Here is a 12,412-nt window from a genome sequence, read left to right on the forward strand (position 1 = left end):
ATTACAGGAGCTACAGCTGTAGCTAAGAAACGCTCTCCTTCACTGAGCGGTCCCGCCAGAATCTCATCTCCAGCGGGAATTGCTTGCTAGTCAGCGAGTCTTGGCACTGTCCGTTCACTCTGGGTTCCACGCCCTCCGAGGCATCCACGGGATTTCCAGACCGGTCTGCGACTCAGAACCTGCTGGGTTCACTAATCAGTCCCCATAGTCTGGCATTACCCAGGCACAGCAACGAGACCACCGCCTGTGTTATATGATCCTATTGGAGGAAATGAATGTTGTGACGGGCGTGGTCTACCGGATCGGCGGCATCATCAATATGGCAGCGTATCGAGATCTTCCGTTGGGCCAAAATAAGCGGTGTCTCTAAAAGACCATTACTCGAGCCACCTGGATCCTTGTAATTGAGGAGGTTTGATTCCAGGCCTAAGGTGTGATAATTGAAAAACACAAAGCTGAGCGCGGTCGCTCGAAGCGTGTGACGCTTACTGCCTCAATCATCAATGGCATGTGGCCTAAACTTGTACCGACCATACGGACGCCGGACTGTTGATTCGATATCAACTCGGATAAATTCTGTGACCTTGAAAGAGTTATTGTAATCTTCGAATGCCGCAAATTCGCCGGCTCATTGGACATGCGACAAGGTGGACTGCTTCTCTGCAATTGAACGCGCGAGAGTGCGAACAGAACTAACGAAGCTTTCGACAGCACATAGCTTTCGTTCGAGAGCTTTATCCTTCTAAACATTCAACTGATGCAAGCAGATAACATCGAAGACTAAATGCTCCGCAACTTAGAGTGTACGATTATTCGTCGTGCCGATCCTACTATTGCCCCCCAGACGGGCCAACCCCGCACCCTCGTGTCGAGGGAAAACTGTTTCTCAGTTGCGACGCCTGCCGTCCAGGGTATGCAGCGACGTATTTTAAATATCTTTTTAGCAGGATCGACCTTGGTATAATCCTTACTCATTGAAGTGAGTTCACTTGCCATGATTGTGACTATCTTGCGCGCGATGTTGACGTCGCCGGCCGACTGTCGTACGCCCTTGACGTGCTCACGCTTCGCGAGTCGCCCAGCGTCAGAGTCTCTCTCCATATCACATTCCCACGCTATACACAATAACAATAAGAGGGGTTTGTCATGCAAAATGTCCGGGAAATTGGTAGAACAATCAGGGGCATTTTCTTGAGCCTTCGAATCAATGGATTCATCAGGAAGCTTGTGATGAAACCCACTACTCTCTCAATCATGGTCCGAAGATTAGCGACTTTGAGGAAGCTCGTACAACCGCTATCCAGACCGCTTCTCCACATGAGCGCAGGAGTCATCCAACTTGGACTCAATATCGCCATCCGCTGCCGCACGTACAGCACTCGCCACTCTGTGTTCCTCCTTGAGTTCCTTGAATTTCTTCTCCGCATCCCAAGTCCAAGGTGTATCCGCTGCAAATAGGAAGTCCATCTCCTCAAGTGTTCGCTGGTTCGACTCAGGGTACAGGGCCCAGACTGCGGTGATGCGTTAGTACAAATTAGAGGCATCCATCTCGGGCAGGATTCTCACCGATTGGAATGCTGATCACGTTGACAGAGGCAAAGATGTACATAGCGTTCTCGTTGATCGCACCGACGATGTATGGAAGGACCAATGTGAGGGTTCTGGGGATGATCATTAGCAGAAGTAAAGAAAAAGAAGTGGGAGAGCGTACCCATTTCCGATGCTCCAGCCAACAACACCCCAGGCGTTGCCCTTTGCGCGAACCTGCAGCGGGAATATCTCACTTGGGTACAGCCATGGCACTGTTAGCCATGTCGCACCGAAAATACTTGTGTAGAGGAAGACCATTGACGCTGCTGCTGCTCCCCAGCTGCTCGCAGCATCCAAGTTTCCGCTGGCTCTGGCATTGAGGCCTCCTCGAGAAAGACCACCCACGAGGAACATGGATACTGCCTGCGCAGTCGAACCCCAGTATAGTGTCCAGCGACGACCGATTTTGTCGATGGTGAAGACGCAAATGAGTGTGGCGAACATGTAGAAGATGTTATTCAGGCCGGAAACCCAGAGGGCTTTCTGCGGTCCGAACCCGGCGATGTGGAAGATGGCTGTTGTCAAGGATCGTCAGTAAATTGATGCAGCTGGTGTCATGGGTGGTAGGGGAATTGCTTACTCGGGCCGTACATGGTGATTCCCGCAGTACCAGTCCAGCACTGAATGATCTGAAGCCAAATGACCAGCTGCACTCTTCTCCCGGTGTGGAGCTTGCCTGACTTGAGACCGAAAAGCATGTGGTGATAGCCGGTTCCTTCGGATGAATCCTCAATTCGAAGAACGTCTTGAATGTCAGACAACTCGGCTTCAGCGATCCCATTGCCAGTACCGAAGTCTTTGCAAGATGTACAAAGCCTCGTCGTGTCTGTCAACCTTGCAGAGCCAACGAGGAGACTCGGGAAAGAGGAAGCAGCCAAAGAGCAGAAACAGCAATGGAATGATCTGGAATGCGATGTGGAACCGCCATCGAAAGGCAGACTCTCCGTTGTCGATGAAGCTGACACCGTATCCCAGCCAATACGCAACCACCACACCAAAGATGTTGAGGGTGAACTCCATGGCGATGAAGGAGCCTCTGGAGGTGTAGTCCGCCAGCTCGGATGCCCACACCGGGACGATGCCGTTTAGAATGCCAGTGCCAATTCCGTTGACGAGCCGGGAGCCGATCATCCAGTTCGCGTTCATGGACGAGCACTGAAGGGAAGCTCCAAAGATGCCCCACAGCGCACCGATGGCGATGGTCTTGATTCTTCCGAAGCGGTCACCGATGGAGCCTCCTACCATGCAGCCGACGAGGGTGCCGAGGTAGAAGACTGACATGATGCCGCCTTGGAGAAGAGTATCGGTGACCACGGGTACACCGTCATCGTCGACGTAGCCGAATCGCATGAGGTCGATGTAGTGCTTTGCGTTGTTAACGCCACCCATCATTCCTTGGTCATAACCTGTGCAGCCGCATGTCAGTCCTTGGCCACTGACGTATTCTCGTGATGCTGCAAGTTAGATGAAGTACGTACCGAAGAAGAAGATTGACATTCCCGCGAGACAGTTGACTGCGATGAGAAGGGCGCGCTTCTCGAATCTCGCGGTGACTATCCATTTGTGTCGTTGATCCATCTTTGCGCCGTTCGAGATTCAGGGGAGGAATAAGGTTGAAGGCAGTGGATGAACATAGGAAAATGTTAATCTGTGCACAGCTGAACGAGAATGTTTAGTTGAGATCAGACATTATATACTTGGTTCGAAATGCCGGCATCCCACCTCGCTTCCTCACTTTGATGTTGAACAAACTGCCCTGCCAGACACAGATGTGTTGACTACGTCACCTATGGACCGAAGACTTGACCGTTCGTACGAGTTATCCCGACGCGGGGAAACCCCACGGGGTATGAAGGTGGCTTCATTCTGGGGTTGGGAACATGCCATTCTCAATTACTTTGATGATGCCTGCCAATCCTCTTCTGTCTTCTAAGTGATGCCTGGTAATGGCTCGTCCTGATGGCGCTCGCTCTGTCAGGGGAAACACATGGATCCGAAACAATCCGACCAATGCAAATCGTGGGGGAGGTGGGGACTCGCAACCGATGTTACCATTGAAAGCATAGCGTTCGTCTAAGCAAGTCAGGTGTCTGTCCCTCGAGACGAGCAGTTCGGCTCCCACATCATAGTCCACACAGATGAAGAGTTCCCCTGCTGAAGATTACTAGATATGCATGAAAGCTGCAAAAAAAACCGTACAATTTTGTCGTCTGCCTGCTTTTAGAATCGGAATTTCACTTGACTGACGTTCGAAGGCGGACGACCTCGTACCCAGGAACCACCACACTACTCCCCTAGGAAGGGGTTGGAAGATGAGGATTTGACTACGCGATATGGTTATCCTCATTGGCGGCATTCGAACTCAATTCATAGTAACGGAAGAGGACACTTATGAGAGTTTGCTGAGTGCCAAGCCCTTTTCGAAAGACGGCAGCATCGTGGCGATTCCTGAGACAAGGTTCCAGAGTGCGGTGGTACTCACCCTTGTCCCCAAAGTAGCGGAGCGTGAGACAGCATAAGATTGACTGATGCAGTCCACTTTTGGATGGGCAGAGAGCGTGAGACAGCATAAGATTGACTGATGCAGTCCACTTTTGGATGGGCAGAGATTTTTTCGTCCCTCCTTTGACATGCAAAGTGGAAGATACAGTCATCCGGGATGGGCCGATTAGGCGCATGTCTCAAAGGGAAGTCATAAAAGGGGCAGAGAGAAGTTTCCCCAAGACAGGCCAATCATCTCTGCCTGGATGCTGAGACTCTGAGTATGCATGCAGCTGCAGTTGAATGTCTTTCATGAGCAACACTTGCATATTTGGACATGTAAGGATCCTTCATGCAAGTACTGCCAGACTGCTTCACACCCAGGTTGATCACCCAGACTTGCTCAATACCTCAAAAGATGCAAAGTTGTCAATGAGATGGTATTTTCCGTCTGGATCTCACGCAGCCCAGGGTTTCAAGCTGTTCTTCACTATCACAAGTCAAGAGTTCACCATCCCTCGATAGCATATGATCTTCCTCCATGCTCCATGTCCACCGAGTGACTGACATCCCAGCTGTGTGGGAATCTTCCCTCATGCCAGTCGAGCCAGGACATTGGGATTCCCATCTGAAGCCCAAAGGCCATTGGCCCTGAACGTGCGTGATATCACTTTGAGTTTAGCAGTTGGATACTGTCGAGTTTCCAAGATTCACCTGCCCCAAGCCTCGACAGATATCTCTCACCTTTCCAAACTTGATCTGAGGCAAGCTCCTGCTTCATTCAGAGATTTCATTTCACTTTCACCATGATCTTGATTTCTCAGTCGGGGAAGTCTTTTCGAGGTCTTCTTCAGCTGAAATGGAGGGCAGAGATCTCTCCTTCTCTTCTTCTGCTTCTTCTTCCTACTCAACACCTCAAACCTTCCTTGGGGACCCTCCAATCTCTCTCCCCCTCAACTTCTTCCCTTCCTCCACCGAAGGGTGACTTCAAGCTGACTTCGGATAGCTACTGCTCTCTACCTCACTTTGGTCACCAAATGTCGAGATAGATCATCCAAGTCTCCCTCATCCTGACCGGCAGCCTTCCTCTCTTTCAACCTGCCGCAGCAATATTCATACCGCGACCGCCCTTCGTTACCAAAACATCGACAGCCTTTCCGGTACGCAACCTACAAGCAGTCGAGAGTATCATCAAGCGCCCCGAGTCGACGTCGGCTCTTCCTGCCATTCGGCCCAGCTTTCCGTCTCTTCTCCGACTTGGACCTGTCTTTTCAGCGCGCGCAGGCTTCGCCAAACAACGTCACAAGGGGCAATCTACTAAAAACACCAAAGCATCATTTTTCAGCTTCAGAAAGAGCTCAGTCGGATCGCACTTGAATTGCCTCCCCGAGGTGATCATATCGAAGGTAGGTCTTTCCATTTTTTACCTCACACCGCTCGACGCGATTTGCTTTGGTGGCCGTTGCCCATCTGTCCATCTTCCCATCAGAGAAAGTCAATAACCCCCGCCTACATCTACCTCACCTGTTTTGCGGACTCTCCTGCCCTGAAACGTCCCTTCCTTGCAGCGTGGTGCGCTCCCTAACTGCCGCTGAGAAGGAGCCATCTCACGCGCCTACCTGTGGCAGTCTGGCAACACCTTTCTTTCTTTTCCCTAGGTCTCCTCCGCGCCAAATGCCCTCTCTCGTTTCTACCTCAAACCACCACGCCACTTGACCTTCGTCCATCACAATCGTCAACTCGACGGTCTCGGGCTTGGTAAATACCGTGGTTGGGACTCGGACACTCTCCACTCCATTTGTCGCATTACACAGAAGGCAAGCCTTGTCCATAGCCATCAGCAGTTTTGCTTCCCACTCTCGTCCTCAAATTTACGATATTCGTAAACTAACTTTGGTTTCTCGGCAGTTTTTCCAGAAGCAACCTCACATCATTTCGACTCGCAATTCGCACCCACAACACGACATTCAACTTTATTGACCCCGCAAGTCACCCTACATCATGGCGGGCAGCTCTTTCCAAATGAGCCTGACCCTAGCCGAGAGCGGCGACGATCATGTCGTTTACGCCTCAACTGACGACGGCTTCAACGACGACGACGCCAGTGAGGCTGGCGACGACTTTGCCAATCACCATACAACTGCGCCTTCCTCGAAATTGGGTCCGGCTGACCTTATTGATCTTTCCGATGGAGACTTCGCTACCAGCCCATCCGGCACTGCGGACAACAGCCCCTCCAAGGCCAACCAACCGGTGCCTCCTCAGCCTGATGCGCCCGTCCCGGGAGACAAGCAGAATTCGTCCCTGGACAACTATCCTCAGGCGACCAAGACTCCTGACCCGAGTGCCCAGCCTTTCGTGCCTCTGGAGTAGGTGACCCGCAATCAGCATCTGCGATCCAATCCATTTGGTCCGAATGTCAAGGCTAACAAATTTCTAGGCTAGAGCGTGTTGCCCCCTCGTCCAGCAACTCCTCTTACACCGATGCTCGCCAAAGTCTCGACTTCCGAGATGATCAGATTCAGTCCCTCACCAATCGCGTCAAAGAGCTCGAGCACAGTCACGAGACTCTGAAGCGTGAGAACGACGATCTCGACACCGTCAACGAGAAGCTGAAGCTCAAGGCACGCAAGGATGATGAGAGCCTTCGAGAACTGAGAGAGCAGCTTGCCGAGGAGCTGAAGCGCAGACTTGGTTCCGAGAAGAAGGCTGTTGAAGTCGATGAGAAGAATGCAGAGCTCCATGTGGAGGTGGCTCGACTTCAGGAGGAAAAGGCTGACATGGAGCCACAACTTGAAGAGTACAAGAAGAAGTTGGATGGGTCCCAGAAGAGCGTCAGGCCTCTTGAAAACATGGTTCACACCCTGCAACGTCAGGTTCTCGACAAAACGCAACGCATCAAGGAGATTCAACTCTTCGCTGCCGACCATCTTGCCAAGAATCCTCAGGATATTCCCGAGTTCGCCACTATGGATCTGTTTCCACATGGCGGTAAGCAGGAGCATCAATCCGGAAAGGAGGTCAATCCGGAGCTTTTGATCTCTTTCGACGGTGCTGCCGACATGAGCGCCTCTGGAAGTCAGCTGAACGAGTCTCAGAGCGAGATCGGAACCCCCTTCACCGTCTCCTCCGTCAGAGCCCCCTCAACTCCCCAGCCCCATCATACTTCCAAAGACCTTCTCGATGACGACCCAGCAGATACACAAAGCCCCCAGACCTTGCCTATCATGACCCCCTCCATCCCCAAGTTGCAGCGGGAAGAGTCACTGACGCCTCAGGCAACCACCGAGTCGCACACCACCGAGCCCAAAAGCCCCTCCGACGACCTCACAAGTCCTCCAAAGGACATTAGCGGACTTGATTGGAGTCCCGACTCTGATCAGCTCTGGATCTCTGAGTTCCAGAAAGCTCAGGCCATCCGCAATCACCAGGGAGCTCGAAGCACCGGTCACACTCCCGGTATGTTTACTTATGGGATTCGGTTTGTGCGCCAACGCAACAGGCAGAAGCTAATGACAGAGGATGACATCCCAGATGTTGCATCTCGCAGGGTCATCATGTCAGGTCTTCCCGACGGTGTCCACGTTCAGCGAATTCTCGAACACGTCCGAGGTGGTAAGATTCTGAAGGCTCATACGGTGACGATGGGCGGAGGTGAGGCTCGTAACAATCTTGCTTGCATCGAGTTCGCCGATCCCGAGGATGCAATGGAGTTCTACCGTTTCAATCGACGCCGCGAATTCGGATTCTGCGTCGAGTCCACATCTGTCAGAACCCGCCTGACAATGCCCTCCACCGACTCCTTCCCCCTGAGCGATGCGTTGCAGGCTCGTCTAGGTGAGGGCTGTACTCGCTGCCTGTCTGTCACTGATTTTCCGGTCATCCATTTGCAAACTATTCTGGAGTTCGCAGGAATGTCGAACAACTTCGCCGACACAATCACCCACTTCGCCTGTTCTGATGACGGAAGCTTCGAGATCTCCTTCTCCGACATTCGTTGTGCCATCAACATTCGCGAGTACATTCTTCGGTCTAAGTTCTTTGAGGGAGAACGAGAGGGCACTGGCGTGTGCTTCAAACCTGACCCCTGCGATGCTCCTGTTGAGAGCCTTCAGATTCCGTTCCTGCCCATCAAGGCCACGTCTGACTTGACAATTTTGGACCCGAAGAATGCTCGTCTCTTCATGACTGAAGAGCAAAGAAAGCTGGACAGCGAGCTGCTTCAAGAGCAGGTCATGGCAGCGGCTGACCCAGATGATGCGGACGCTTTTCATGAGCAAGATCTTAGAAAGAACATCGTCTGGGAAAACAAAGTGGACTGGGACAGCTTTACGCCCTACATGGCCTTCGACAAGGACCAACGCCGAAGAGTGCTGCACAGGAAAGATCCCGAGTCTGGCGCTGTCCAAACCCAATATTTTGGTAGTTGGGTGCAGTCTCCTGCGGAGTCGCGCAAGGAGTGGCTGCACCACAATCAGCACAGCCCCCACCCATGGACTCAGACAACTGCCGATCTTTTCTATGCCGCTACTGGCGACATTGATATGCGCAAGGTGAATCTTTACCTGAAAAGCAAAAAGGACAACGTTGCGAAGTTGGAAGATGGCAAGACTAACGAGTGCGATGATAGAGCATCGTTGTCGACGACGGAGGTCTTGATGGAGACGCCGACCAGGCTTTGAACACCCCGACGCCCAGGGAGATCCGGCGGCAGGCATCGTCCACCACCTCCTTCTACTCAGCCGAATCCCCTCTCTCGGAAGTCAACCGCGGATACATGACCCTTGACGACACTTCTCAGCATGTCCCAATGGGCGTCTTCGTCAACCACGTTGGCAGCAGCTCGGGGCTGGCCATTCCCTCTCTTTTGGACGGAGATACCAACGTCGATATGAACAACTTTGTACAACGCACGCAGAATCTACCCCCACACAAGCGTGGCAAAACCCGTGGAAGCACCTCAGGCTACTCCTCTCCTGCTCCCTCGATCATGGATGACGATACTGGAGGACAAGTCTGCGGCATCTCGAAGGCAGGCTTCAACCAGCTTGCTGCCAAGATTGCGAGAGACACAAAGGCGACATCTAGCAAGGCGATTGGAAAGAGACCAGTTGCGCAGGCTCACTTTTGGTAAGGCGTTCGGTTGGAAGGCCTGGTTCTCATATTTGGAAGGCCGTTTGGCGAATATTTGGTCCAGTATGGACATCGAAGGACTTGCTTTGCTGCAAACAGCAGCGTAATATTCAGGTGATCTCTGGTCGTGGGCTAGCAATATACCACATGACGGTGGTAAAGCGGGAGCATGGTTCATCAGACAGACACAGTAGTAGATAGAGAACACCAACAGCAGTATCATCAATCTTCGTGCAGCGGCAAGTTTCGTGACCTGCATCAGTGCCCCTAGTCATGATTGCATGATTTCATTGTTTGGAATAGCGACCGCTGGGACGCTTTATACTAGAATACATATGCCTATCTGCCCGGATAAGACTACCGTAGCGCCGAAAACCTTGGCTTTCGGTCCATCGCAGAATTGCATGCTTGGTTCTGTCACTCCCTTGGGGACACCGGCATGTGACTGCCGCCCTCATAACTCTAGGACGGGCCCAGGACATCCCCTCTCGCTTCATTGGCTTCCGGCTTGAATCACCACGAAAGCGTAGGCTGCACTCTCGGCGGAGGCTCATCCGTGACGACCAACATCTCATCACCCTCTCCCTCCCCCTCCACCTCCTCTTCCTCCTCGTCCTCCATCGCCTCTTCATCCTGCACCTCCTGCGCCGCCGCCACCTCCGGGTCACCGCCCTCGAAGGCCTCGGAGACGGACGAGTACTTGCGCTGTGACCAGCCGGGGCTGAGGTATTTGTCGAGGGTGTCGTTGCCGTGCTTGCCCTTAACGGGGGTGGGGTTGTTGAGGAGGTACTTTTTCGTCATGCAGCGCGGGATGTTGGACTCAGGCTCCCAGGTGGGGTTCTGGTCGGGGGGCCAGTTGCCCTTCCAGCGGACGGCGAAGTAGCGGACGGGCTTGCCGCGTACGTGGCGGATTTGCAGGCCTTCGAGGCGCAGGACTTCGTAGACGTTCGAGAGCTCGTCGCGGTCTGGGTCGAGGACGTTGATTGTTGATTTTGAGGGGGAGGGTTTTGGGAGGAGTTTTGGTTTTGGTTTCGGGGTGGCGGCGGGTTCGGTTGGGTTGATGGGCTGCGATGGTGGTGGTGGTGGTCGGGATAAGCTCCAGGGGGTTGCGCTTTGGGCTGCGGGCGTGAAGCGTGTTCGTGGGGTTATGGTTGTTGTTGGGGCTGGAGGGGCGGAGGCGGTTGTTCGTGGGGTTGAGACGACGGTGCCGGAGAGGGAGTTTGTGCGCGGGTTTGATTTTATGGCGACGCCGTTGATTGGGGGTGTGATTGCTGTCTCCTTGATGTTTGGTGGTGGTTGCCATTGTTTTGGTGTTGGTGTTGTGGTTTTTGAGCATGTTGGCTGGAGGTGTGGTGAGGATGATGATGGTGGGTCTCTCATTGATAGAAGGGAACGCTTGGAGGGAATCGGAGGTTGGATGGGTGTGATCTTCTTCATTCTTGATGGAGACGTCGACTCGTATGTTGCCGAAGCTTGTGGTACAGGAGGGAATGTTTGTGGTGGTGGTCGAGCTGCTTGTGATGTGGGAGGTAGAGGCGGCAGTGCCGGTGAGCTCGTAGCTCCTCTTGACGAGTCGAAGGGCGTGCTTCGGCCGCTGTCCGTCTCAATCCCTGGTAACAACCTCGAAAGCGCCGGGCCTGGTGATATCCTCCTCCGCTTCTTAACCGGCGGCTCCAAGCTCATGGGCATAGCTTCCTCCTCCCTCGAATCGTATTCCTCCTCTGCCAGAGAATCCGCCGCAGAAACCGGTTCGTCTCCATTAAGCTGCCGAAAGATGGCCTCCTCGTCATCCGGTGTCTCCGTACCACCCTCCACTTCCGTCTCAAGCTCCCGAAACTCCTCCAGCCGCGCCTTGGACGGCGTCGAAAGCGACGGCGCACTTTTCTTCGGCCGGCCAGGCTTCCTCTTCCCATCCCCCTCCACCGGTGTCTCGGCCCTCGCAGCAGCCATCTCCGCCTTCGTCCTGCGCTTCCTGTTGCCCGTGACAACATCTTTCCGCGGCGTATCCTTCACCCCATTCCTCAGCACCAACATGCCCCTCTCGCGCGCCTCCGCCTCCGCCACGGCACGCACGTTCTCCTCCTCCTCCCTGCGGCGCTCCTCCTCGTCCCGCTCGGCCGCGCGCGCCGCGCACCAGTCCTCGTACGCTGCGGGCGAGACATAGTCCACGACGCGCTCCGCGTCGACCACGAGCCGCGCCGCGGGGAGGTCGCTCCAGCCGACGACGTACTGCAGGCGCTTCTTACCGTCCTGCGAGAGCGGCGGCGGCACGAAGAACTCGTCGCGGATGTAGGCGGTGCTGTCGCGCACGGGTACGAGGGTTATCGGGCGCAGCGGCGGGCCGGTGCCGGGGGTGTAGGGGCGGTAGGTTGCGATGTCTTTGAAGACGACGGCGAGCTCGACGTGGGAGGACGAAGAGGTAGTGTTGGGCTGGCGGGAGGTCGGAGAGGGCCGGCCGAACCAGACGGTGGTTCGTCGCGACATGGTTGTCAGCTTCTTCTGAGAGTGACCATGCGGCAGGGGATTTTGCGAGGGGTTTTCGGGCCTGATGGCAGACTTGGAGGAGGAATTTCGTCGTCCGGTCGTCGGAAGGGGTTCGCGGTTTTGGGGTTCGTGTCGTCTCGTGTCTGTCGCGACCCCCGAACCACGCTGCAGGAAAGGGAAGTCGCAATAGCTCGTCAACGCCGGCAGCTGCGGATGTCAGAAAAAATGACCCAACGACCTGAGTGGTTTCTGGATTCGAGAATTTTACGTACATGAATTTTGAGGACGTTTTGCGGCTGGGACGCATAGTTTCGTGTCAAGGGCTGGATGCTTTGTGAGGTGGAGGAGGGGAGGAAATCCAGAGCCTATAGATCTAAATTAGTCTTTTTTCAGCACAGACGGCCACTAAAACTACTTTAACACATCCTATAGCTATGTTAGAATCTCTAGCACTTAAGGTTCTATATATTAAGTAAGAGGGCTTTAGTTTAAAGTATATTATAACTAATTTATTAAAGCTTAAATAAGTATTTAATTTTTTAAGTTTAATAGCTTTTAAACCTTTTAAAATAAAGTAAGTGTCACGGTCAGCTATCCGACAGTAGGGTCTGCTAACAGAAGTTGGGGATTGACGTTTAAACAGTACACTGGGGTCGTGGTCGTAGGTCGTAGGTCGTAGGCTGTAGTAGATCAAGTCTTCAGAGGCTAAGTTGATCAGTCTTAG

The 12,412-nt window shown here is 53.5% G+C and overlaps 4 protein-coding genes across 4 annotated transcripts; 1 reads left to right on the forward strand and 3 right to left on the reverse strand.

Annotated features, from left to right (window-relative positions):
• Positions 1 to 1,296: 1,296 nt before the first annotated feature.
• Positions 1,297 to 2,288, reverse strand: COL26b_013958 (uncharacterized protein; the record flags this gene model as incomplete). The annotated part of the gene is made up of 4 exons (XM_053186541.1): positions 1,297 to 1,511; positions 1,567 to 1,661; positions 1,712 to 2,105; positions 2,171 to 2,288. The coding sequence occupies 4 exons, from the start codon at positions 2,286 to 2,288 to the stop codon at positions 1,297 to 1,299; spliced, it is 822 nt and encodes a 273-aa protein (XP_053029513.1).
• Positions 2,289 to 2,358: 70 nt separating this feature from the next.
• Positions 2,359 to 3,168, reverse strand: COL26b_013959 (uncharacterized protein; the record flags this gene model as incomplete). Its single annotated transcript, XM_053186542.1, has 2 exons — positions 2,359 to 2,996; positions 3,069 to 3,168. 2 exons carry the CDS (start codon positions 3,166 to 3,168, stop codon positions 2,359 to 2,361), a joined length of 738 nt encoding a protein of 245 aa, XP_053029514.1.
• A 2,904-nt stretch (positions 3,169 to 6,072) lies between these two features.
• COL26b_013960 (uncharacterized protein) lies at positions 6,073 to 9,205 on the forward strand (the record flags this gene model as incomplete). The annotated part of the gene is made up of 4 exons (XM_053186543.1): positions 6,073 to 6,440; positions 6,512 to 7,530; positions 7,591 to 8,624; positions 8,702 to 9,205. 4 exons carry the CDS (start codon positions 6,073 to 6,075, stop codon positions 9,203 to 9,205), a joined length of 2,925 nt encoding a protein of 974 aa, XP_053029515.1.
• Positions 9,206 to 9,717: 512 nt separating this feature from the next.
• Positions 9,718 to 11,688, reverse strand: COL26b_013961 (uncharacterized protein; the record flags this gene model as incomplete). The annotated part of the gene is made up of 2 exons (XM_053186544.1): positions 9,718 to 10,269; positions 10,870 to 11,688. 2 exons carry the CDS (start codon positions 11,686 to 11,688, stop codon positions 9,718 to 9,720), a joined length of 1,371 nt encoding a protein of 456 aa, XP_053029516.1.
• Positions 11,689 to 12,412: the final 724 nt, after the last annotated feature.

This window comes from Colletotrichum chrysophilum (genome assembly GCF_026319265.1).
Source record: "Colletotrichum chrysophilum strain AFK26 chromosome Unknown scaffold_272, whole genome shotgun sequence".
Lineage (NCBI taxonomy): Eukaryota > Fungi > Ascomycota > Sordariomycetes > Glomerellales > Glomerellaceae > Colletotrichum > Colletotrichum chrysophilum.